At 37.7% G+C, this 27,070-nt stretch overlaps 1 protein-coding gene across 5 annotated transcripts in view; it reads left to right on the forward strand.

The window, feature by feature from the left end:
• The window catches only part of aig1 (androgen-induced 1 (H. sapiens)), a 37,800-nt gene extending 11,996 nt beyond the window's left edge, over positions 1-25,804 (forward strand). For all 5 annotated transcript variants that reach the window (XM_054618190.1, XM_054618187.1, XM_054618186.1 and 2 more), the window contains exons 4-7: positions 16,856-16,957; positions 23,234-23,349; positions 24,302-24,468; positions 25,189-25,804. In XM_054618190.1, coding sequence (XP_054474165.1) covers positions 16,856-16,957; positions 23,234-23,349; positions 24,302-24,468; positions 25,189-25,208 — 405 coding nt within the window. In that variant the 3' untranslated portion in view covers positions 25,209-25,804. The remainder of the gene's footprint in view (positions 1-16,855; positions 16,958-23,233; positions 23,350-24,301; positions 24,469-25,188) is intronic.
• The last annotated feature ends 1,266 nt before the right edge of the window (positions 25,805-27,070 follow it).

Genomic DNA, 27,070 nt, shown 5'->3' on the forward strand with positions numbered 1-27,070 from the left:
CACTAGAGTTTAAGTGATGAAATACTGTATATAAGAATGTAATAAAGAGTTCAAGAACCAACTGTATAAAATAAATAATTCATTATTTGGTTGTAAAAAACTTACATTGATTTCATCCATCTGTGTTTTCTTCTCTGAAGAGACAAAAGAAAGAATCAACTTTAGTTTCCACGTTAAAAATCCTCTTTTATCAAATTTAATATGTGGATGTTTTTTACCTTTAATTCTTTTCCACATGTTGACGGCCACAACAATTATTATGAGTGCTGCTAATACAACAGACACAGCGATGAACCTCCACCAGCCTGGAACCAGAATGAAAACATGAAAAATATTTAATAAAAGCTTTTAGACTTCAAGAGAGGAGAGTGAGAGAGATATTAGAGATTAATAAATCAACTTTATTCACTTTTAATTATATAAAAATTCTGAAAAGTTATTTTAATTAGAATGAAAATACAATGTTGTATTTTTTTCTTCAAAAAACAGATTTCATTCATGAACATAATAGAAAAGGCAGTTTAAACCTGATCAGATTAAACCCGTCTTTAATTACAGAGAAAAACTTTCACTCCAGCATTATTCATGCTTTCACTGACTTCTTGAAAATTAATAAATTATTTATTTATCGATCACTTTCTACTTTGCCTTTTTTCCACAAAGTGATTTAATCAAACAACCATTTCTTTTCTTCTTTTTTTGCCTCAAAAACACAGAAAAGTATAAACCTGAACTGTAACAAAACAATGACTGAAACAATAAATTAAATGTGTTAAATGTGAGGAGAGAAAAAGACTGACAGGAAGAGAGACTGTAGATGAAGACACATAGAAATGTTGAGTCACTACTTTGTGGTTTTGGTGAAGCATCACTGATTGTAGAAGTTGTCGTGGTGTTTCCTGCTTTCTTATCGTTTTCAGTTGATGTTGTTGTTGTGTCTTCACCTGAACACATTAACACAACTCATCAAACTTAAAAACCTCCAATCCATGAGAAAAAGCAAATATGAGTGACTTCAAAATATTCTCACCTGTTGTCTCACCGTCGGACCAAATTCTGAAAGGAAACTGCTTCACTTTGTCAGCTTCAGTCACTTCACACTTCACTGTCTTATACCTCGATGTGTAAACGTAATGAGAAGTCAGAAACATCAGAGAAGCGTTGCAGGAAGACGTTGATGTCTTTATGTCTTTCTTGTCTTTATCCTCATCTTGACTCTGAAGCAGCCACTTCACTGTGTGTATACATCGTCCATATATCGACACAGAGCAGATTAACGTCACCTCATCAGTGTCCTTGTGTTCAGTCACTGGTGAAGATGGAGACGTTGTGACAGAAAGAAGAGTAAAATTAACTTCATCACTATAATCATTATTATTATAATGTTTCTGTATATTGTTCTGACAAGACATTATGATGTAAATACTCACTGGTAACAACAGACAGGAGAACCAAAGCATTTGACCTTCTTGTCGTCCTGATCTGAACTGTCTGCAGATATAAAGACCAACATCTTCATCTGTGACGTTCTTTATAACCAGAGAACAGTTCTCTGAAACACTCAGTCTGTCTGATTTAACTTTGGCTTTTTCACCAATATTTCCAAGTGAAACCAGCACTACTGTTCTGCTTCTTGAATCACTAAAGAACCACATAGTAGTGTCACAGTTGTTATGATCCTCTAACACATTGTTACAAGGCAAAGTGACTTCATCTCCATCTCTGACAGTGAAGGGGAGGTCAAGTTTTCCTGCTGTTGCTGCTGAGAAGATGAGAGAGAAATAAAACAATAAAGAGAAATAGAAACATGAATATTAATGTCAGTGTGAAGATCATTTTAGATACAACAACAGTTTATTTACATCGTTGGTTTCTAAGAGTTCATTAAACTCACTATTCAGCTCGATGGAAAACAAACAGACTACTTGTCTGTCCTCTTTAACTGACATTAGGTAGTAAAGTAAAATTAATGCTACTAATAATAAGCTTTTTTAATGTTTCTGTAGTCATATACACAATTTGTATTCTTACCTGTAAACTGAAGCATCAGAATCAGAAGTAAAGACGTTTTAATCCATCTGAGTTCAGCCATCGTTCCTCTCCGTCTCTCTTGTCTCTCTTCTTCTACTTGTCTCTGAACTTGTTGCTTCTTACAGACAAATGTTGAATCTACTTCCTCTAATAAGTAAAGTGTCACTTCCTCATCCCTCCTTTCTCTCATATGTCACTTGTTGCTTTTATAGATTTATGGCTGACATGAGTCATTTACAATGTTTAAATGTAATTCTGTGTATGAAGAGTTCAGTTCACACTGTGTCCAGTCCCATGATGCATTTGTGACACTGACATACAAGCAAACCAACAAGAGCACTTCATGTTCATTCCCACTGTTAGTAAGAAGAAGACAAAGACTGAGGAAGTCGAGGGTGTGAAGATTGTTGTGAAACAGGCCCTATTATGCCATTTTCTGGGTGCATATTTTTATCTCCAGTTACAGTTACAACATGTTTACATGTGTTAATGCTCATAATCCTCCTTGTTTTTCTCATCATTCTGTCCTCATCACCTCTTCTCACCCTCTCTCTGAAACACTCCGTTGTAGCGTTTGCTCCTCCCTCCCGTAAGTCTGCTCTGATTGGTCAGCTAGCCCGCTCTGTTGTGATTGGTCAGCGTTTTGCATGTATGGGAAATGCCCCGCCCCTTACAATCAGAATTCAGCCCCGTCTTCCAGAGCGGTTCAAAACACTGTTGAAGCTGTTCTCTCTGAAATGCAGCGAACACATTAAGTTTTCTTTGTACTGCTCTGGCAAAGTGTTAAAGATGAAATGTAGACACTTTTTCTTCGTTTCATTTGCCTTCAGAAGTCCAAACAAAAGACATTTCCCTTTTCTCGACATGAAGGCTGAAAAAAAAAAAAAAATTCCTCTGGAGCTCCGTCTCTCGCTTTTGTTGTTTGAGGGCCAAACTAGCCGGAAGGAGGTTTACGTCACTTCCGTAACATTATGACCTCATAAAGTTACATTATGACCTCATAAAGTTACATTGTGACCTCATAAAGTTACATTATGACCTCATGATGTTACATTATGACCTCATAAAGTTACATTGTGACCTCATGAAGTTACATTATGACCTCATGAAGTTACATTATGACCTCATAAAGTTACATTGTGACCTCATAAAGTTACATTATGACCTCATAAAGTTACATTGTGACCTCATAAAGTTACATTGTGACCTCATGAAGTTACATCATAAAGTTACATTATGACCTCATAAAGTTACATTGCGTTACATTCGACCTCATAAAGTTACATTATGACCTCATAAAGTTACATTGTGACCTCATAAAGTTACATTATGACCTCATAAAGTTACATTGCGACCTCATAAAGTTACATTATGACCTCATAAAATTACAGAAGTGAAGGAGATAATTCAATGGAGCTGTTTCAGGAGCTCAGGAGCTTCTGAGGGGAGGGTAACTCCTTTTAGGCGTGGACTTCAGGTTTTACACTCTACGGACCTTTTACATGTACAAAGATATATATATAACACACTAAAGGAGAGGGAAAAAGTGGAAAAACATAATAGGGACAATTTAAGATAAATGTTGCAGTAAAGGAAGTTTTTTTCTTTAGATGGTGTTTACCATATAAGAGACAGGATTCATGGTTTTGATTGACAGCATGAACACTCAGGTGAAGAGTCAAACTCATCGCCCACCACCGTTTCACTCTTGCTGTTGGTGGTGCAACACGGTGTTACTGCAGCAGCTGGGAAGTGACACAGATAAGATGACGTTTCACTGGTCTGAGACCTGTTGGTTCCTTATTGTGTCTTTGCAGCTTTATTGAGAACTGAAGAAGTGTTCCACAGTTCGAAGTGTAGACAGTGGTGGATGAGTGTGTTGACATCAATACTTCACCTGTGCTCTGGAGGCTTTTCATGCTTCATGCTCTCTGTGCAACGTAACAGTTTATATGATATCTCACCAAAAAGTTACTCCTCATTTTTTATGCGTTTTCCTACAAAAGTCCTGCAATAATACGTAAAAGAAGCATTTCATTTTTCCAATTTTTTAAAATGTATTATTTATAAGTCTTTTATTATATGAATGTTTTTGTAAAAATATGACTCTTTGGAGGTGCCGGCCCTCTAGTTTGGTAAACACTGAATATAAAGTATTAAAAGAAGCTCAACAATGAGATTCTACTGATGAGTTGATCCATCAGTATTAAGGAGTACTTTTGCTGTTAATACTTCTGTACTTTAAGTAATAGGATATTGAATGCATGACTTTACTTGTAATGGAGTATTTTTACATCAAGGTGTTGGTGCCTTTTGTAAAATAAGTTAATATTATATATCTGAACATTCTCAGGTCACTTTGGGTGCATCTCTTTCTGTATTCAGACACATTTGAGTTCTCAGTGAGAACAGAGCCGTTCAACCAAACAGAGGGAAGGTTCACTACCAGAAGTGGACAAGAGGAGGGAGGTGGTATACTAGTAGAGGAAAGACATTCAATTACTATCATGACACTGTTAATACTTGAAGGACTCACAAAACACAGTGTAGAATAAAACTTTCTTTATTTGCAGGTTATATTGTTATCAGACATTATAAAGAGAAGAGAGTAACTGACTCCATTAAGACTGAAAGCTCATTGAAACACAAACACATCATGAAAAATATGTAAATGCTAAATCAAAGTGCATTTAAAGGAGTTCTTCTGTACACAGAGACATGAAACTGAGCTCAAGCTGTAACTTCAAAAATAAAACGTTAAATATTAAGATCAGCTCTGAAATGTTCAGCTGGAAGATACAGCGGGTAAAATAAGTATTGTCATTCCATTTTATTCCACATAACTTAATTTCTGAACTTATTTGTTTGGCTTTCTTTGTATGTATGGATTACTTGGGTTGTTGCCGGCATCTGGTGAAAATTTCATGTCAATAGCACCTTTAGAAAAATGGTGACGTGTTCAATATTTATTTTACCTGCGGTATATGTTGGTCACAGAACGGAGCTAACCACAACAGCTAGCGTTAGCAACAAATTTGGAGTCTGATTAGTTCATGTATTGTGTAGTTAACGTTTATTGGATAAAAATGGAACACAACAACTCAAATAATTCGCTCCGGCCTTGGTGAACATAGCTGTCATACGGAAAGTTTGGATGGTTTTTTTTGTATTTCTGCACCACATTTTTGCATCACACAAGGATTTCAGTCTTTCAAAAAAGTTAAAAGTTCATTTTTTTTCTTATATACAATCACTAACCACTCATGTAAACATGAGGAGTTGATCGGTGGAGTCTGATGGAGGCAGTCGTGTTGGTCAAACTCCATCAGGAGGTCTGATGTTCTCATAGGTCACTGTACCATCCTCTCCATCATAACGCACCTGTGACAAACAACACAATCAAACACACACTTTCCAATCCCACTCTGACCTGTAGGATTCCACTGCTCCACATTATCACAAGGAAAAATAAGAAATACATTAAAGACACACAGGACATTCCATGACACTCATGTGGGAGATGCTTTTGTCCAAAGCTGTTTACAATTAGTGAATTTAAAAGACAAAAGTAACACAAGCTATTTCATCAAGAGTTGGAGAGTGCGGGAGTGCATTGTTGAGAGCCATGTGGAGGAAATATAAATGCTCTATAGACTGTATGTAGAACCATTCATGACACTAGAGTTTAAGTGATGAAATACTGTATATAAGAATGTAATAAAGAGTTCAAGAACCAACTGTAAAAAATAAATAATTCATTATTTGGTTGTAAAAAACTTACATTGATTTCATCCATCTGTGTTTTCTTCTCTGAAGAGACAAGAGAAAGAATCAACTTTAGTTTCCACGTTAAAAATCCTCTTTTATCAAATTTAATATGTGGATGTTTTTTACCTTTAATTCTTGTCCACATGTTGACGGCCACAACAATTATTATGAGTGCTGCTAATCCAACAGACACAGCGATGAACCTCCACCAGCCTGGAACCAGAATGAAAACGTGAAAAATATTTAATAAAAGCTTTTAGACTTCAAGAGAGGAGAGTGAGAGAGATATTAGAGATTAATAAATCAACTTTATTCACTTTTAATTATACAACAATTCTGAAAAGTTATTTTAATTAGAATGAAAATACAATGTTGTATTTTTTTCTTCAAAAACAGATTTCATTCATGAACATAATAGAAAAGGCAGTTTAAACCTGATCAGATTAAACCCGTCTTTAATTACAGAGAAAAACTTTCACTCCAGCATTATTCATGCTTTCACTGACTTCTTGAAAATTAATAAATTATTTATTTATCGATCACTTTCTACTTTGCCTTTTTACCATGAAGTGATTTAATCAAACAACCATTTCTTTTCTTCTTTTTTTGCCTCAAAAACACAGAAAAGTATAAACCTGAACTGTAACAAAACAATGACTGAAACAATAAAATAAATGTGTTAAATGTGAGGAGAGAAAAAACTGACAGGAAGAGAGACTGTAGATGAAGACACATAGAAATGTTGAGTCACTACTTTGTGGTTTTGGTGAAGCATCACTGATTGTAGAAGTTGTCGTGGTGTTTCCTGCTTTCTTATCGTTTTCAGTTGGTGTTGTTGTTGTGTCTTCACCTGAACACATTAACACAACTCATCAAACTAAAAAACCTCCAATCCATGAAAAAAAGCAAATATGAGTGACTTCAAAATATTCTCACCTGTTGTCTCACCTTCGGGCCAAATTCTGAAAGGAAACTGCTTCACTTTGTCACCTTCAGTCACTTCACACTTCACTCTCTTATACCTCGATGAGTAAACGTAATGAGAAGTCAGAAACATCAGAGAAGCTCTGCAGGAAGACGTTGATGTCTTTATGTCTTTCTTGTCTTTATCCTCATCTTGACTCTGAAGCAGCCACTTCACTGTGTGTATACATCGTCCATATATCGACACAGAGCAGATTAACGTCACCTCATCAGTGTCCTCGTGTTCAGTCACTGGTGAAGATGGAGACGTTGTGACAGAAAGAAGAGTAAAATTAACTTCATCACTATAATCATTATTATTATAATGTTTCTGTATATTGTTCTGACAAGACATTATGATGTAAATACTCACTGGTAACAACAGACAGGAGAACCAAAGCATTTGGACCTTCTTGTCGTCCTGATCTTAACTGTCTGCAGATATAACGACCAACATCTTCATCTGTGACGTTCTTTATAACCAGAGAACAGTTCTCTGAAACACTCAGTCTGTCTGATTTAACTTTGGCTTTTTCACCAATATTTCCAAGTGAAACCAGCACTACTGTTCTGCTTCTTGAATCACTAAAGAACCACATAGTAGTGTCACAGTTGTTATGATCCTCTAACACATTGTTACAAGGCAAAGTGACTTCATCTCCATCTCTGACAGTGAGGGAGAGGTCAAGTTTTCCTGCTGTTGCTGCTGAGAAGATGAGAGAGAAATAAAACAATAAAGAGAAATAGAAACATGAATATTAATATCAGTGTGAAGATCATTTTAGATACAACAACAGTTTATTTACATTGTTGGTTTCTAAGAGTTCATTAAACTCACTATTCAGCTCGATGGAAAACAAACAGACTACTTGTCTGTCTTCTTTAACTGACATTAGGTAGTAAAGTAAAATTAATGCTACTAATAATAAGCTTTTTTAATGTTTCTGTAGTCATATACACAATTGTATTCTTACCTGTAAACTGAAGCATCAGAATCAGAAGTAAAGACGTTTTAATCCATCTGAGTTCAGCCATCGTTCCTCTCCGTCTCTCTTGTCTCTCTTCTTCTACTTGTCTCTGAACTTGTTGCTTCTTACAGACAAATGTTGAATCTACTTCCTCTAATAAGTAAAGTGTCACTTCCTCATCCCTCCTTTCTCTCATATGTCACTTGTTGCTTTTATAGATTTATGGCTGACATGAGTCATTTACAATGTTTAAATGTAATTCTGTGGAAGTTCACACTGTGTCCAGTCCCATGATGCATTTGTGACACTGACATACAAGCAAACCAACAAGAGCACTTCATGTTCATTCCCACTGTTAGTAAGAAGAAGACAAAGACTGAGGAAGTCGAGGGTGTGAAGATTGTTGTGAAACAGGCCCTATTATGCCATTTTCTGGGTGCATATTTTTATCTCCAGTTACAGTTACAACATGTTTACATGTGTTAATGCTCATAATCCTCCTTGTTTTTCTCATCATTCTGTCCTCATCACCTCTTCTCACCCTCTCTCTGAAACACTCCGTTGTAGCGTTTGCTCCTCCCTCCCGTAAGTCTGCTCTGATTGGTCAGCTAGCCCGCTCTGTTGTGATTGGTCAGCGTTTTGCATGTATGGGAAATGCCCCGCCCCTTACAATCAGAATTCAGCCCCGTCTTCCAGAGCGGTTCAAAACACTGTTGAAGCTGTTCTCTCTGAAATGCAGCGAACACATTAAGTTTTCTTTGTACTGCTCTGGCAAAGTGTTAAAGATGAAATGTAGACACTTTTTCTTCGTTTCATTTGCCTTCAGAAGTCCAAACAAAAGACATTTCCCTTTTCTCGACATGAAGGCTGAAAAAAAAAAAAAAAAATTCCTCTGGAGCTCCGTCTCTCGCTTTTGTTGTTTGAGGGCCAAACTAGCCGGAAGGAGGTTTACGTCACTTCCGTAACATTATGACCTCATAAAGTTACATTATGACCTCATAAAGTTACATTGTGACCTCATGAAGTTACATTATGACCTCATGATGTTACATTATGACCTCATAAAGTTACATTGTGACCTCATGAAGTTACATTATGACCTCATAAAGTTACATTATGACCTCATAAAGTTACATTGTGACCTCATGAAGTTACATTATGACCTCATGATGTTACATTATGACCTCATAAAGTTACATTGTGACCTCATGAAGTTACATTATGACCTCATAAAGTTACATTGCGACCTCATAAAGTTACATTATGACCTCATAAAGTTACATTGCGACCTCATAAAGTTACATTATGACCTCATAAAGTTACATTGCGACCTCATAAAGTTACATTATGACCTCATAAAGTTACATTGCGACCTCATAAAGTTACATTATGACCTCATAAAATTACAGAAGTGAAGGAGATAATTCAATGGAGCTGTTTCAGGAGCTCAGGAGCTTCTGAGGGGGAGGGTAACTCCTTTTAGGCGTGGACTTCAGGTTTTACACTCTACGGACCTTTTACATGTACAAAGATATATATATAACACACTAAAGGAGAGGGAAAAAGTGGAAAAACATAATAGGGACAATTTAAGATAAATGTTGCAGTAAAGGAAGTTTTTTTCTTTAGATGGTGTTTACCATATAAGAGACAGGATTCATGGTTTTGATTGACAGCATGAACACTCAGGTGAAGAGTCAAACTCATCGCCCACCACCGTTTCACTCTTGCTGTTGGTGGTGCAACACGGTGTTACTGCAGCAGCTGGGAAGTGACACAGATAAGATGACGTTTCACTGGTCTGAGACCTGTTGGTTCCTTATTGTGTCTTTGCAGCTTTATTGAGAACTGAAGAAGTGTTCCACAGTTCGAAGTGTAGACAGTGGTGGATGAGTGTGTTGACATCAATACTTCACCTGTGCTCTGGAGGCTTTTCATGCTTCATGCTCTCTGTGCAACGTAACATTATATGATATCTCACCAAAAAGTTACTCCTCATTTTTTATGCGTTTTCCTACAAAAGTCCTGCAATAATACGTAAAAGAAGCATTTCATTTTTCCAATTTTTTAAAATGTATTATTTATAAGTCTTTTATTATATGAATGTTTTTTGTAAAAATATGACTCTTTGGAGGTGCCGGCCCTCTAGTTTGGTAAACACTGAATATAAAGTATTAAAAGAAGCTCAACAATGAGATTCTACTGATGAGTTGATCCATCAGTATTAAGGAGTACTTTTGCTGATAATACTTCTGTACTTTAAGTAATAGGATATTGAATGCATGACTTTACTTGTAATGGAGTATTTTTACATCAAGGTGTTGGTGCCTTTTGTAAAATAAGTTAATATTATATATCTGAACATTCTCAGGTCACTTTGGGTGCATCTCTTTCTGTATTCAGACACATTTGAGTTCTCAGTGAGAACAGAGCCGTTCAACCAAACAGAGGGAAGGTTCACTACCAGAAGTGGACAAGAGGAGGGAGGTGGTATACTGGTAGAGGCAAGACATTCAATTACTATTATGACACTGTTAATACATGAAGGAATCACAAAACACAGTGTAGAATAAGACTTTCTTTATTTACAGGTTATATCGTTATCAGACATTATAAAGAGAAGAGAGTAACTGACTCCATTAAGACTGAAAGCTCATTGAAACACAAACACATCATGAAAAATATGTAAATGCTAAATCAAAGTGCATTTAAAGGAGTTCTTCTGTACACAGAGACATGAAACTGAGCTCAAGCTGTAACTTCAAAAATAAAACGTTAAATATTAAGATCAGCTCTGAAATGTTCAGCTGGAAGATACAGCGGGTAAAATAAGTATTGTCATTCCATTTTATTACACATAACTTAATTTCTGAACTTATTTGTTTGGCTTTCTTTGTATGTATGGATTACTTGGGTTGTTGCCGGCATCTGGTGAAAATTTCATGTCAATAGCACCTTTAGAAAAATGGTGACGTGTTCAATATTTATTTTACCTGCGGTATATGTTGGTCACAGAACGGAGCTAACCACAACAGCTAGCGTTAGCAACAAATTTGGAGTCTGATTAGTTCATGTATTGTGTAGTTAACGTTTATTGGATAAAAATGGAACACAACAACTCAAATAATTCGCTCCGGCCTTGGTGAACATAGCTGTCATACGGAAAGTTTGGATGGTTTTTTTGTATTTCTGCACCACATTTTTGCATCACACAAGGATTTCAGTCTTTCAAAAAAGTTAAAAGTTCATTTTTTTCTTATATACGATCTCTAACCACTCATGTAAACATGAGGAGTTGATCGGTGGAGTCTGATGGAGGCAGTCGTGTTGGTCAAACTCCATCAGGAGGTCTGATGTTCTCATAGGTCACTGTACCATCCTCTCCATCATAACGCACCTGTGACAAACAACACAATCAAACACACACTTTCCAATCCCACTCTGACCTGTAGGATTCCACTGCTCCACATTATCACAAGGAAAAATAAGAAATACATTAAAGACACACAGGACATTGCATGACACTCATGTGGGAGATGCTTTTGTCCAAAGCTGTTTACAATTAGTGAATTTAAAAGACAAAAGTAACACAAGCTATTTCATCAAGAGTTGGAGAGTGCGGGAGTGCATTGTTGAGAGCCATGTGGAGGAAATATAAATGCTCTATAGACTGTATGTAGAACCATTCATGACACTAGAGTTTAAGTGATGAAATACTGTATATAAGAATGTAATAAAGAGTTCAAGAACCAACTGTATAAAATAAATAATTCATTATTTGGTTGTAAAAAACTTACATTGATTTCATCCATCTGTGTTTTCTTCTCTGAAGAGACAAGAGAAAGAATCAACTTTAGTTTCCACGTTAAAAATCCTCTTTTATCAAATTTAATATGTGGATGTTTTTTACCTTTAATTCTTGTCCACATGTTGACGGCCACAACAATTATTATGAGTGCTGCTAATACAACAGACACAGCGATGAACCTCCACCAGCCTGGAACCAGAATGAAAACATGAAAAATATTTAATAAAAGCTTTTAGACTTCAAGAGAGGAGAGTGAGAGAGATATTAGAGATTAATGAATCAACTTTATTCACTTTTAATTATACAACAATTCTGAAAAGTTATTTTAATTAGAATGAAAATACAATGTTGTATTTTTTTCTTTAAAAAACAGATTTCATTCATGAACATAATAGAAAAGGCAGTTTAAACCTGATCAGATTAAACCCGTCTTTAATTACAGAGAAAAACTTGCACTCCAGCATTATTCATGATTTCACTGACTTCTTGAAAATTAATAAATTATTTATTTATTGATCACTTTCTACTTTGCCTTAATTCCAGAAAGTGATTTAATCAAACAACCATTTTTTTTCTTCTTTTTTTGCCTCAAAAACACAGAAAAGTATAAACCTGAACTGTACTAAAAAAATGACTTAAACAATAAAACCTAATATATGTTTATATATTTATATATATTTATATTTATTATATTTATATTTATATATATATATAATTTATATTTATATTATATATATATATATATATATATATGTTATATATATATATATATATATATATATATATCCATCCCATAAGCTTCTTCCTTTTTTCTCCCTGTTAAAGGGGTTTTTTAGTGGAGTTTTTCCTGTGCCGATGTGAGGGAAGGACAGAGGATGTCGCATGTGTACAGATTGTAAAGCCCTCTGAGGCAAATTTGTAATTTGTGATTCTGGGCTATACAAAATAAACTGAATTGAATTGAATTAAATGTGAGTAGAGAAAAAACTGACAGGAAGAGAGACTGTAGATAAAGACACATAGAAATGTTGAGTCACTACTTTGTGGTTTTGGTGAAGCATCACTGAATGTAGAAGTTGTCGTGGTGTTTCCTGCTTTCTTACCGTCTTCAGTTGATGTTGTTGTTGTGTCTTCACCTGAACACATTAACACAACTCAACAAACTAAAAAACCTCCAATCCATGAAAAAAAGCAAATATGAGTGACTTCAAAATATTCTCACCTGTTGTCTCACCTGAGGGCCAAATTCTGAAAGGAAACTGCTTCACTTTGTCACCTTCAGTCACTTCACACTTCACTGTCTTATCCCTCGATGTGTAAACGTAATGAGAAGTCAGAAACATCAGAGAAGCTCTGCAGGAAGACGTTGATGTCTTCAAGTCTTTGTGGTCTTTATCCACATCTTGACCCTGAAGCAGCCACTTCACTGTGTGTACACATCGTCCAAATGTCAACACAGAGCAGTTTAACGTCACCTCATCAGTGTCCTCGTGTTCAGTCACTGTTGGTGAAGATGGAGACGTTGTGAGAGAAAGAATAGTAAAATTAACTTAATCACTATAATCATTATTATTATAATATTTCTGTATATTGTTCTGACAAGACAGTTTGAAAACATTATGATGTAAATACTCACTGGTAACAACAGACAGATAAACCACAGCATCTGGACCTTCTTGTCGTCCTGATCTTAACTGTCTGCAGAGATAAGGACCAACATCTTCATCTGTGACGTTCTTTATAACCAGAGAACAGTTCTCTAAAACACTCAGTCTGTCTGATTTAGCTTTGGCTGTTTCACCAATCTGCCCGTCTTTAACCAGCTCTACTGATGCACTGCTTCTTGAATCAATAAAGAGCCACGTAGTAGTGTCACAGTTGTTATGATCCTCTAACACATTGTTACAAGGAAAAGTGACTTCATCTCCATCTCTGACAGTGAAGGGGAGGTAACGTTGTCCTGTTGCTGCTGCTGAGAAGATGAGAGAGAAATAAAACAATAAAGAGAAATAGAAACATGAATATTAATATCAGTGTGAAGATCATTTTAGATACAACAAGTGCATTTAAAGGAGTTCTTCTGTACACAGAGACATGAAACTGAGCTCAAGCTGTAACTTCAAAAATAAAACGTTAAATATTAAGATCAGCTCTGGAATGTTTAGCTGGAAGATAAATGAAGGAAGTTTACAAGAGTTAAATGTTCTTTCCTGTTAAATGAAGTTAAAATCAAGCTGCTGTGTTCTGAACGGGCTGCAGATGAGAAACATGTTCATAACTAATGCAGGAAAAGATACTGGACTGAAATAAAATAATAAAAGTCATGTCACAGGAAGCGTAGATTTATGTTCAAAAAATATTCTGATCTGATTAAACCCGTCTTTAATTACAGAGAAAAACTTGCACTCCAGCATTATTCATGATTTCACTGACTTCTTGAAAATTAATAAATTATTTATTTATCGATCACTTTCTACTTTGCCTTTTTTCCATAAAGTGATTTAATCAAACAACCATTTTTGTTTTTGCCTCAAAAACACAGAAAAGTATAAACCTGAACTGTAACAAAACAATGACTGAAACAATTAAATAAATGTGTTAAATGTGAGGAGAGAAAAAACTGACAGGAAGAGAGACTGTAGATGAAGACACAGAAATGTTGAGTCACTACTTTGTGGTTTTGGTGAAGCATCACTGATTGTAGAAGTTGTCGTGGTGTTTCCTGCTTTCTTACCGTCTTCAGTTGATGTTGTTGTTGTGTCTTCACCTGAACACATTAACACAACTCAACAAACTTAAAAACCTCCAATCCATGAAAAAAAGCAAATATGAGTGACTTCAAAATATTCTCACCTGTTGTCTCACCGTCGGACCAAATCTTGAAAGGAAACTGCTTCACTTTGTCACCTTCAGTCACTTCACACTTCACTGTCTTATCCCTCGATGTGTAAACGTAATGAGAAGTCAGAAACATCAGAGAAGCTCTGCAGGAAGACGTTGATGTCTTCAAGTCTTTGTTGTCTTTATCCTCATCTTGACCCTGAAGCAGCCACTTCACTGTGTGTCTACATCCTCCATATGTCGACACAGAGCAGTTTAACGTCACCTCATCATTGTCCTTGTGTTCAGTCACTGTTGGTGAAGATGGAGACGTTGTGACAGAAAGAAAAGTAAAATTAACTTCATCACTATAATCATTATTATTATAATGTTTCAGTATATTGTTCTGACAAGACAGTTTGAAAACATTATGATGTAAATACTCACTGGTAACAACAGACAGATGAACCACAGCATCTAGACCTTCTTCTTGTCCTGATGTTAACTGTCTGCAGATATAACGACCAACATCTTCATCTGTGACGTTCTTTATAACCAGAGAACAGTTCTCTGAAACACTCAGTCTGTCTGATTTACCTTTGGCTGTTCCAACAATCTTTCCAAGTGAAATCAGATCTACTGCTCTGCTTCTTGAATGACCAAAGAACCACATAGTAGTGTCACAGTTGTTATGATCCTCTAACACATTGTTACAAGGCAAAGTGACTTCATCTCCATCTCTGACAGTGAAGGAGAGGTCAAGTTGTCCTGTTGCTGCTGCTGAGAAGATGAGAGAGAAATAAAACAATAAAGAGAAATAGAAACATGAATATTAATGTCAGTGTGAAGATCATTTTAGATACAACAACTGTTTATTTACATCGTTGGTTTCTAAGAGTTCATTAAACTCACTATTCAGCTCGATGGAAAACAAACAGACTACTTGTCTGTCCTCTTTAACTGACATTAGGTAGTAAAGTAAAATTAATACTACTAATAAATTAGCTTTTTTAATGTTTCTGTAGTCATATACATATTATTTGTATCCTTACCTGTAAACTGAAGCATCAGAATCAGAAGTAAAGACGTTTTAATCCATCTGAGTTCAGCCATCGTTCCTCTCCGTCTCTCTTGTCTCTCTTCTTCTACTTGTCTCTGAACTTGTTGCGTCTTACAGACGAATGTTGAATCTACTTCCTCTAATAAGTAAAGTGTCACTTCCTCATCCCTCCTTTCTCTCATATGTCACTTGTTGCTTTTATAGACTTATGGCTGACATGAGTCATTTACAATGTTTAAATGTAATTCCGTTAAAGTGGAATGAGAAAAGAAGCAAAGTTATACGTGTATTCATTCAGTGATCCAATCTGATGCAGCAACAAACAAACTGTATGAAGACTCACGTTGAGACTCTAGTTCACACTGTGTCCAGTCCCATGATGCATTTGTGACACTGACATACAAGCAAACCAACAAGAGCACTTCATGTTCATTCCCACTGTTAATAAGAAGAAGACAAAGACTGAGGAAGTCGAGGGTGTGAAGATTGTTGTGAAACAGGCCCTATTATGCCATTTTCCGGTTGCATGTTTTTATCTTCAGTTACAGTTACAACATGTTTACATGTGTTAATGCTCATAATCCTCCTTGTTTTTCTCATCATTCTGTCCTCATCACCTCTTCTCACCCTCTCTCTGAAACGCTCCGTTGTAGCGTTTGCTCCTCCCCCCGTAAGCAAAGTCTGCTCTGATTGGTCAGCTAGCCCGCTCTGTTGTGATTGGTCAGCGTTTTGCATGTATGGGAAATGCCCCGCCCCTTACAATCAGAATTCAGCCCCGTCTTCCAGAGCGGTTCAAAACACTGTTGAAGCTGTTCTCTCTGAAATGCAGCGAACACATTAAGTTTTCTTTGTACTGCTCTGGCAAAGTGTTAAAGATGAAATGTAGACACTTTTTCTTCGTTTCATTTGCCTTCAGAAGTCCAAACAAAAGACATTTCCCTTTTCTCGACATGAAGGCTGAAAAAAAAAAAAAATTCCTCTGGAGCTCCGTCTCTCGCTTTTGTTGTTTGAGGGCCAAACTAGCCGGAAGGAGTTTTACATCACATCCGTAACATTGTGACTTCATAAATTACATTGTGACCTCATAAAGTTACATTATGACCTCATGATGTTACATTATGACCTCATAAAGTTACATTGTGACCTCATGAAGTCACATTATGACCTCATAAAGTTACAGAAGTGAAGGAGAGAATTCAATGCAGCCGTTTCAGGAGCTCAGGAGCTTCTGGGGGGGAGTGTAAAACTTCAGGTTTTACACTCTACGGACCTTTTACATGTACAAAAATATATATAACACACTAAAGGAGAGGGAAGAAGTGGAAAAGCATAATAGGGTGACTTTCTTTTCAGTGTTTTTATGCAGCTGCTTGGCTCTAATATGTGCTGGATGAGGACTGCAGTGCACTGAACTTTGTTTTTTCTCTCTCTCTCTAGTTTGTGGTGTTCACGTTCTGGACTCTCTACCTCTACGACAGAGAGCTGGTCTACCCCAGACTACTGGACAACTTCATCCCTCAGTGGCTCAACCACGGCATGGTGAGTCCACTCGTCTTTACCGACATGTTCGACGCCATAATTCAAGCGAGAATGTGCCTCAAAAAGCGGACAAGCTGTAGTTAATTGTCTACAAAAAAAAAGAAGTATCCACTGAGCAACAGGTATCGTTAGGATTTTTCATCGATTCTCTTATCTTTCCTTTTTGTTAACTTTTTGGGAAAAAGAGATTGCTTCATTATTCTAACAAATAGTCTTTCTTGAGCACCAATACAAGAAGTTCTAAAATCTTTAGAATACCGTTAAATCTGGACCTCATCAATACTCAGTTTTTACTAATTTAGAACAGATTTCCGTTTAGAAGCGAGTTTCGAGGGCTATGCCTAGTTACACATGTCTCTTTCTCAATGTACCTCAATGGGAAAAAGTATTTTTGAGTCCAATTGCATCACATTACTGACCCAGATGTTGTAATTCCATCCTCTAAAATGTGCTACTCTTCCTGGCAGCTTGATAAACACCTGTGGTTTACGCTGCCCCTGAAACAGCTGTATATCACAGTATATATAATACTCGTGTGATAAATATATACGACCTGACATGTGAAATAAGTCCTACCTGGATCATAACTCATATCGGTGGATCATAAAGCACTTGATAAACTTCATCAGTGGGCCGGGCTGCTGCCGGTGAACCTCTGAATCTCAGTCATCGGCTGATCTCTGGCTTTGAATCGCCGTCTCGAGGAAGTGGGTTTTAATCTAATGTTTAGACAGAGACTGACACCGCAGTCGCCGTGCCGACCAGCTGATAACGCCGTCAGATGTTTTAAATCAGCCGGTGAGATAATCACAAAATGTTCCAGCACTTTTGTCTCTAACATGCAAAACCTCCTCATGAAGCTTCCTTAAAAAAAACATTATTATTCACACAAAAAGATTTAATAGGAAAGAGACAGACAGACGTGTGTCTCCTCTCATACATACATAGATGACAGAATAGCTGAGTGGTTACTATGGCAGCGTGGCCAAGGACCAAAACAACCAGAACAGCACCGACGGCCTTGTGTGTGTGTGTGTGTGTGTGTGTGTGTGTGTGTGTGTGTGTGTGTGTGTGTGAGAGAGTGTGTGTGTGTGTGTGTGTGTGTGTGTGTGTGTGTGTGTGTGTGTGTGTGTGTGTGTGTGTGTGTGTGTGAGAGACACAGAAAACATGAGGAGGTTTGTGTTTAAGTCGCTGCGAAACATTGTGTGTGTGTGTGTGTGTGTGTGTGTGTGTGTGTGTGTGTGTGTGTGTGTGTGTGTGTGTGTGTGTGTGTGTGTGTGTGTGTGTGTCCGTCCAGTCTGGTTGTAAATATTTTGCGGTAATTCCATGGTATCACTCTTGTTTGTTGACACTGGCTGCCAAGGCAACCGCGTCGCCTTTCCCATAGGAGGGAGGGAGGGGTCGAGTGATGTAGAAAAAAGACAATATCTTAATAAATCTGTTTAACAGTCAAGCCAATAAAGTGATTTAACATATTTACAGACGTGTTATTGATCCGTTAAAATCTATGATACTGATTGCTTCACACAAATGGACGAGAAAAACATCTGTAGTTTTGTGAGAATGATATTGGACTGGATTAAATTCATACTGTGTAAAAAGGAAACTGGTTTCAAAAAGTACAAACTAGCAGTAGACTTAGTAACATTGACCTTCATGTCAGGAAGAAACTATGCTACCTTTGAAAGAACTACAATAAGTGTTTTTTTTATAGGAATAGAGGAAATAATGGCTTCCCAGAAAGAGGTTTTATAGAGCGCCAAAATGCTAAAAACTGAGAAAAAGATAGAAAATCAAATCCTCTCTGAATGTTTCATATCAGCAGCGTTTCTATCTGTTTTTCACTTTGCATCATTTCTGTATTTGCAGCCTGTTAGCTATTAATATCTTTGTTTTTGTTTCCTGCAGAACGTCTTTTCAGTTGCATCATGATTCCATCGTTGTGATTGTTTGGGATTTTTTTTGTTTTTGTATAGACGTCAATTTCAAGTTGCAGCACGTTTCTAGTCACGGAAATATTTTGGTTCGCTGCGGCGCGTCTGCTCTCGTTGGTCACCGTGAAGTTCCCTTAAACTTGTTTATTCAAAAACTTGCTCCTTTGCTGACATTTCCATTTCTACATCAGATACTGACACTTACCTTTATTTCAAAGTAAAACAGGGTTGTAACAAAGATAGAGTTAAAGTATTGCAAGCATCAAACTTTACACAAATAAAACATTTAACAACATCACAACTTCAGAATTTAGACAAAGAAAAACTGGAAAATCAAGATTGTATTTGATAACAGCGACATCTTTTCGCTGCTTCTATTTATTTATTTATGTGTTGTATCGATTGGTTTTATTGTTTCGTCTTTTGTTGGACCTCATTGTTGGGGTCCAACGAAAGTAATTATTTCATTAATTATCTTTATTATGATTTTTTAAATATCATTAGTGTGTTTTGACAGAAAGAGGAGCAGGATTTCCCTTTGTGACATGAAAAGCTTTCTAAGTTTGAAAAACAGACAAAATGTCATCAGGAGACTTTTGATTTCATTTTCAGAGTTCAACTGGAGTTCAGTTTTAAAACCTTAATCAATGCAAAGAGCTCTGACTCAACTACTGACCTCTTTAACGCTGCAGCTCCCACCAGTGGACTCTTCTTTATAATCTGCTGATGAAGACAAACATCTTTTCAAAAGCCACATACGTTTATTTAAAACTACTGAGGATACAAACGTTTACAAAGAAACAAACGGGTCGCTCTGATTTAACAGAATATTAAAGTGTTGAATATCACTCAGTGTAGCTCCAATGAAGTGTTTGAGCCAGGAGATACAGATGTTGTCACACAGCTGGGAAAAGCGTTTTCTAGATTTAAGTAAACTTAAGGACAAATTTAAGACTAAAAGTAAGCTAGACAGAAAATGTTAAAAAAGCTAAATTGTATTTATTTTTTGGGTGGTTTCAAGTGTTCTAACTAATTATTTTCAGCATTTATTAATCTGTCAATTTTGTCCTTTTTTATTGTTAAGTCTGTAAAATAACAGAAATTACTGAAAAGTACTCTTACTGAAAAGGCGTAAAACCAGGTTGCCCTGGCAACAGCTACCACAGTCATACAAAATACTTAAGCTAATTTTGAATAGAAAAAGCTGTTTTTATATAACTATGAATTGGTGCTACACAATATTGGAAAAGAAAAAAACCCTGCGCTTTTAACTAAATGTAACCCTAAATTTTTGTACATTTTAAATGCATGAGTTGTTTGTGTTAATTTGCTTACATTTACAGAAGTTCGGCTCATTTTTTATCATCTATTTGACTCTAAATGGAGCATCATTGACTAAATGAACATCATGCTGTATTGAAGAAGACTTGAAACTAGAGATTGAGACCATAAACTCATGTTTACAATGTTTACTGAGGGAATAAATCAAGAGAGAAGTAGAGTCATTTTCTCATAGACTTCTATACAACCAGAGGAGTCGCCCCCTGATGGACAGGAGAGAGAATGCAGCTTTAAGACATGAAGCATTGACTTCACTTTTTCAGAGAATGATTTAAATTCACCTAAATACCATTGGAGTTTGGTGTAGAAACCAAATCTTTCAGGTCTCATCCTCTGCTTCTTTAAGCCGCCTCAGAGTAAATCTATTTCCATCACCCTCAGTCGTCTCGTTGACTCTGGAAGATGTTTGACCCCCGTGAACCTGCCCTCAGCCATGTGACCAGCTGTGCATCCCTGCGTGAAATGGTTTGTCCCGCTTTTAGCCCCGAGACCGCAGGAATCGAACCACCGCTGTTTTGCCGAAAAAAGGGGGGATTTTCCACAAAGCTGGCTGCTCGGACGAAACCGCAAACCTCGGCATGGGGGGAGGGAGGGGGAGACAAGAAAAGGAGAGAGAGGGACAGCGAGTATAAAGGGAGGATTATTTACGAGTCCTCTCAACAGAAACTAAACTTAAACACGACCTAGAGACTGGAATTCCACCGAGGCACTCTGGGTAAAAGTGCAGCGTCAGGATGTGTGTGTGTGTGTGTGTGTGTGTGTGTGTGTGTGTGTGTGAGTGTGAGTGTGAGAGTGTGAGTGTGAGTGTGTGTGTGTGTGTGTGTGTGTGTGTAGCATAATGATGGGAGGGAAACCTAGAATTTAAGACCCCAGAGAGAGAGAGAGAGATGTTGTTACTCTTGTTAGTCTGCACATTCTTGGCGTCTTCAGTCTGACCTTTTTAAATCCTCGGAGGGAAACCGGAGAAGCCGATTGGTCAAAGAAAGGTTGTGACACAGTGACCGCCCCCCTTTTGGTGCACGGTACACAAAGAGCTCTGCTGTACTTTACTGTTGAATCCACTGTGAATATCTGAGAATCGGGACGCTGTCATGGAATGATTTTTTAAATATTGTGACTGTGATGCCAAAATATATGAATATTCAGAGTTTCTCTTCGGATTTGGAGTCTTGTTAGAATTTAGAGGCAGTAAATCTGAACCCTAGACCTGGTGACCTATCATACCTGGTCAATCGCAGAGAAACATACTACGTTTTTTTAGCTGTGAAACACATAAATGTACAGAACAATTAAAGACCTTTTACTCCACAAAGTCGAGTGTTTCCAGCCTCAAACGTTCAGATATTAGGTTTATGGTGGAAGTGCCCCTTCTTGCATTTAACTTAAATAAAATGCATAAGAAATAATTACAGTTTATGAAATATAATATTCGGCTCATTAAAGTCGAAGGGAAACGAGCTGCTGCGGAGGCTCGTTAACAGCAGGTATCTCTTTAATAATGCATTTTGGGCTTTTTATATTTGACCTAAATAGCTAAATATCCAGGTCGAGCCAATTAATAGTTATTAATAATCATTGTACAATTCTGTTGAAAAATGCAATTTAGAAATCAGTTCAGGAAACTCATCAAAAGGTCTGTTTAGTAGCTATATTGTGGAGCTTTCAGTCAAATCAAATGTCTTCATGAGCAGTTGCAGGATTTGAAATTCCATTGTTTTTCAAGCACTTTTAAGGACTTCTCCTCCACATTGGCTTAAAAACAAAACTTTATTCTAGACTTTTTAAAACAGAAGTTGTGGAAATGTGTCACCACAACGTCCATTTATATTAAATGATCTTTATCAGCAGGTGGAGTTTTAGGAAGATGGCAAAAGCTAAAGTGTCTTAAAGCTGCATTCTCTCTGCTGTCCACCAGGGGGCGACTCCTCTGGTTGTATAGAAGTCTATGAGAAAATGACTCTACTTCTCTCTTGATTTATTCCCTCAGTAAACATTGTAAACATGAGTTTATGGTCTCAATCTCTAGTTTCAAGTCTTCTTCAATACAGCATGATGTTCATTTAGTCAGTGATGCTGAATTGAATGAATTTGAGGCTTCATAACATCAGTCCACAAACCAATGGGCGACGTCGCTATGACTACCTTGTCTTCCAATATACAGTCTATGGCTGAAAAGGTTGTATTGCATTTACACCGCCTGCATCAAACCACACACTTCATCATCGTCGTCATTTCTAACTAGATAATTAGCAACAGGAAGAACAAACCTCCAGTTGTTGTTTTTTCTCACCGTGACATAACGAGGCCGAGCGAGCTCAGCAGTCTCACACACACACACACACACACACACACACACACACACACACACACACACACACACACACACACACACACACACACACACACTGATGTACAGCTGTGCTCCTGAGAGAGTGCAAACGAGGTAAAGGGTCTCAACAGTGCCGAGACGATGCGGCCTAATGTGTGTTTGTCTGTGTTTAATATCTGAGTGCCCCCTAGTGGACAGAGAGAGAAGCTCATGGAGGAAGAGAATACACATCGGCAGTGTTGATTGATTGATTCAGTTATAACGGGTGTTATAATCACACAGAGACCTCTACTGGTTGAGAGTTGAGGGTACATACTGGTGTGTTCTTTTATTTCCAGTATGGGTGTGTTTGTTTACTGGTGTCACATTTAGCGCCGATTAAACACAATCCTCATGTTTGTCTTCTGAGATTTGAAGAAGAAAATAGAAGCACATGCCATGACCTCCATTACACCGACACGACACACACACACACACACACACACACACACACACACACACACACACACACACACACACACACACACACACACACACACGTATCAAGAGGTGAATTAATTACTAAAGGAGAAAAAACTAAGATCCATCCCAAAAAGTGTTTGTTATCATATCTATTCAAACAAATTGGGCCATTTATATTTCTTATATTCCTTTTTCGTCCTTCTCTCTCAGCACACCACCGTCCTGCCGTTCATCATCATCGAGATGCGGACCACCAACCATCGGTACCCCAGCAGGTCGTGGGGTCTGGCGGCCGTGTGCTGCTTCGGCGTGGGATACATCCTCTGGTACCAAAACAACGTTTCCTATTTCTAACAATCAATACCATAAATAGGAGGTAACCAGTGGGAGGTAGATTTAGTAATATGAGATAATCAATGTGTGGTTTAGTCTTTTTATTTATTTATTTATTTATTTGATTTATTGAGTGTTTGTGATATTTTATTTACATTTATTTATGTTTTCTTCAGTTTAGAGGTAGTTGAGTTGATTTTGTTAAACTCAGGCCAAGGTTTATTTAATAATAATAAAGACAGAAACAATAAAATAAATAACAATGTAAACAAGGCAGAGAGATGAAATTATAACAGACATAAAACAAAACAAACAACAACAAAAAAAAGCGTTTTACTTGACTTATTGTTTTTGTGGTTTAGTTCAGAGTGGTTTTTGGTTTATTTGTTAGTTTGTCAGCAAGATTACGGAGAAACTACTCGCTGGATTTTCATGAAGCTTTGTGGAAGGGTGAAGCAAGGACCAAAGAAGAACATCTGGAGAGTCGTTAACATGGGCGTTAGGACTTGGAGGAAGTCTGCGCTCTTTAAGTTGATTTACTCTGAGCTCAAATCACCTTTTTGAGGTTCGCTTTGTTAGTTGGTTTAAAGTTACTACATGAAGCTGGTTCTGAACCAGTCTCCGTTTGATCCTGATCCTCTATATGGACGGAAATGAGGCTACGGGAGAACCAGAACCAGGACTGAGAGAGGCAGACGGTCAGACCCTGCTGCAGTAAAATGAGAGGTTTTCTAAAGGGAGTCTGGTGCTTAGAGACACTACCACTTTAGTCCACAGGGGGCGCCAAAGTCAACACAGAATGAGAGTTCCTCGTCAACCTGCTGGTTGAACAAAGTTTTAGACGAGCTGTTTGAATGAGTGTAATCTTGAGTTATTGAGTGAACCAAATACAACCTTTGCATATGACTGCTCATGACCTTTGACCCCCTATGTGTGTCCTCTCAGGACATGTTGGGTGCACCAGGTGACCGGTGTTTGGGTGTACCCGGTGCTGGAGCGCATCACTCCGCTGGCTCGAGTTATCTTCTTCAGTGCCATGACGGCGGTGATTTGTGTTTTCTACACCCTCGGAGAAATCCTCAACAGCTACATCTGGGACCAGCCACACACAGGTACACACACACACACACACACACACACACACACACACACACACACACACACACACACACACACACACACACACACACACACACACACACACACACACACACACACCGATCTGCTCCTGTATGAGATCTTTTCAACCATCCAAGTCAATGTAAACCGTCAAAAAATCTAAATCTTTTTACATTTTATTGTCCTCTTTAGTGGTTTAAAGAAGGAAACACACGATTTCAAATGAATAGGAAATACATAATTGTATTTTTATATACATTTTGGCTTGGATTTAAAAATATATAATCTCGGCGTCTGTATTTTAAGCTGCTTAGAGCTACTGTGAGGAAGTTAAATAGGTCATAAATCCCTCCCTCGTGTTGGTCAGTCTGAAAAGTGATAAATAAGCAGAAACAGATGAAGCATCTGCACCGCCTCCCTCTTTCCCAGTCTCACACACACACACACACACACACACACACACACACACACACACACACACACACACACACACACACACACACACACACACACACACACACACTCTCCCTCATCCATCTGCTCGGCAGGTAGAACTCCACCCACCAGAGAGAGAAAATGTGTGTTTGTGACTTTATAGACAGGAAACATTGGTCTCTAGTAATACTCTCATTTAAAATACCTCCAACACACACAGACACACACACACAAACACAGCTGACTTCACACCTGTCCTCTTTGTGTCTTTCTCTCAGCAAAGGTCAAAGGTGAGTGATCCTCTCCAGACTGTGCGGGCGTCGACGTCGGCCTCGTTTCAGACGGAGGAGGACGAGTGATGCCCCGCCTACCAGGACAGCACAAGAACGGAAAACAAGCGACCTCTACCGAAGTGGGAAAGAAAAAAAAAACAACACCGTTTTACCTTTTGAACTTAACCCAATAACAACAACATAGAAAAGAAAAATCATCCGATAAATGTAAATATAGAAGGAAAGGTGACGAATGAGGGGAAGTCAAAACTCATCTCTTGTTTCCTCATTTCTTTGTTTTTCTGTGGCAAAAACTGAGCAACCGTCTGGCTTTGTTATGTGGAGGAGAGCGGACAAAACGCACAAACACACATCTACATACAACATAGAACACAGCATTAAACACTGGAATACCACACACACACACACACACACACACACACACACACACACACACACATTTATAATATTTGTAATCTGCTTTTGAACTGCTTATCAAAGTGAATCATCAGCTACTAAAAACTAAACCACTGAAAATCAATAATGTGTTGAATGTCATTATTATCCATCTAATGAGTCACACTACATGTATGGAAGAAACTACAAAATCAATAAAGCTTGAGTGGAAAAACCTTTTCAATTGCAACGTTACTCTACACACTGCCTGGTTTATTTTAATGAAACAAAAAGCTCTCATGGAGACAAAGTCTGACAAACTGGAACACCAGAGAAACACATCAATCAACTTCTGACAGACCGGTCCGATATGCACCAATCAGCAGAGGTTATACTGACTGACAAATGAGATAACTGCTTAATTAACATCGCATGCATATCTAAATATTGATGAAAACTGATATAAAAGGGATTGTTCTCTATGGTTCCACGAAAAAAAAAAGTCAAGGAACTTTCCACTAGTAGTGCTATTCCTGCAAGCTGGCAGGCTTTATTTGATTATTTAGATTTTGTTTATTATTAATTCAGGCATTTGTTTATTGTCAGAGAGGCATTTGATGATTATCGGAGAAACGTTTTTTATCGAAGAAGCATTTTGTCGATTATCTGAGACATTTTTTAAATATTAAGGAGGCATTCTTTCACTGCAAAGGCACTAGTGAGATCTGTTTCTTCCAGTATTTCTGCATCTCGTGGTGAGGAACCGTCTCTCAGGTCTTCCTCCTGATCAGCTGACATCTGGGGAATCGATGTTTGGCCTCAGCTTCACCGCTGGACGGGTTTCACACAGACACATGGTGACGGGGTCAAAGCGGCGAACAGAGAGAGAAATGTCTTTTAAAATACTGCCAATCCTCCCAACTGCTTTTACAGCTCTGTCACCATGGAAACCCCAAACTTCAAAACACAACTTAGAACATAAAAATGAACACTCACACATTCACCCCTCCCCCCCCTCTCTCTCTCTCTCTCTCTCTGTCTAAATGAAGCAGAATGGAATAAAATGAAGATCTGTGTAGTTCAGGTGACGTCTCGAAGCAAAAATGACACTTGACTTCTCAGAATAAGAGAGGATGAGACCAGAAAAACAACTGAAAAAGTAAAAACCAAGCGAAGACAGAAAGTGAGGCGCAACTGAGTGCTTCATCCCTCCCCCAGCGCTGATCAGAAGGGTGGAGCGAGACTCAGACTCGTGTTGGTTTCCTTTTCTCTCGACTGCAAAGGTTAAACGAGTGAAACCACAAACACACATCAGCGCTTCCTGACAACACAACCCAACGACGTCGTGAATAATAATAATAATAATAATAAAGAATAAACAGTTTCCTCCTGCAGTCTTGTTCCTCCACCTTTTACACCATGTGACACCTCGTCTTTGGTGCTCGACAGTGTGTGAAAAATGTGTGTTTGTGACTCCTCTAACCGTCAGTTA

The sequence above is a fragment of the Anoplopoma fimbria genome, chromosome 18 (assembly GCF_027596085.1).
Source record: "Anoplopoma fimbria isolate UVic2021 breed Golden Eagle Sablefish chromosome 18, Afim_UVic_2022, whole genome shotgun sequence".
Taxonomy (NCBI): Eukaryota; Metazoa; Chordata; class Actinopteri; order Perciformes; family Anoplopomatidae; genus Anoplopoma; species Anoplopoma fimbria.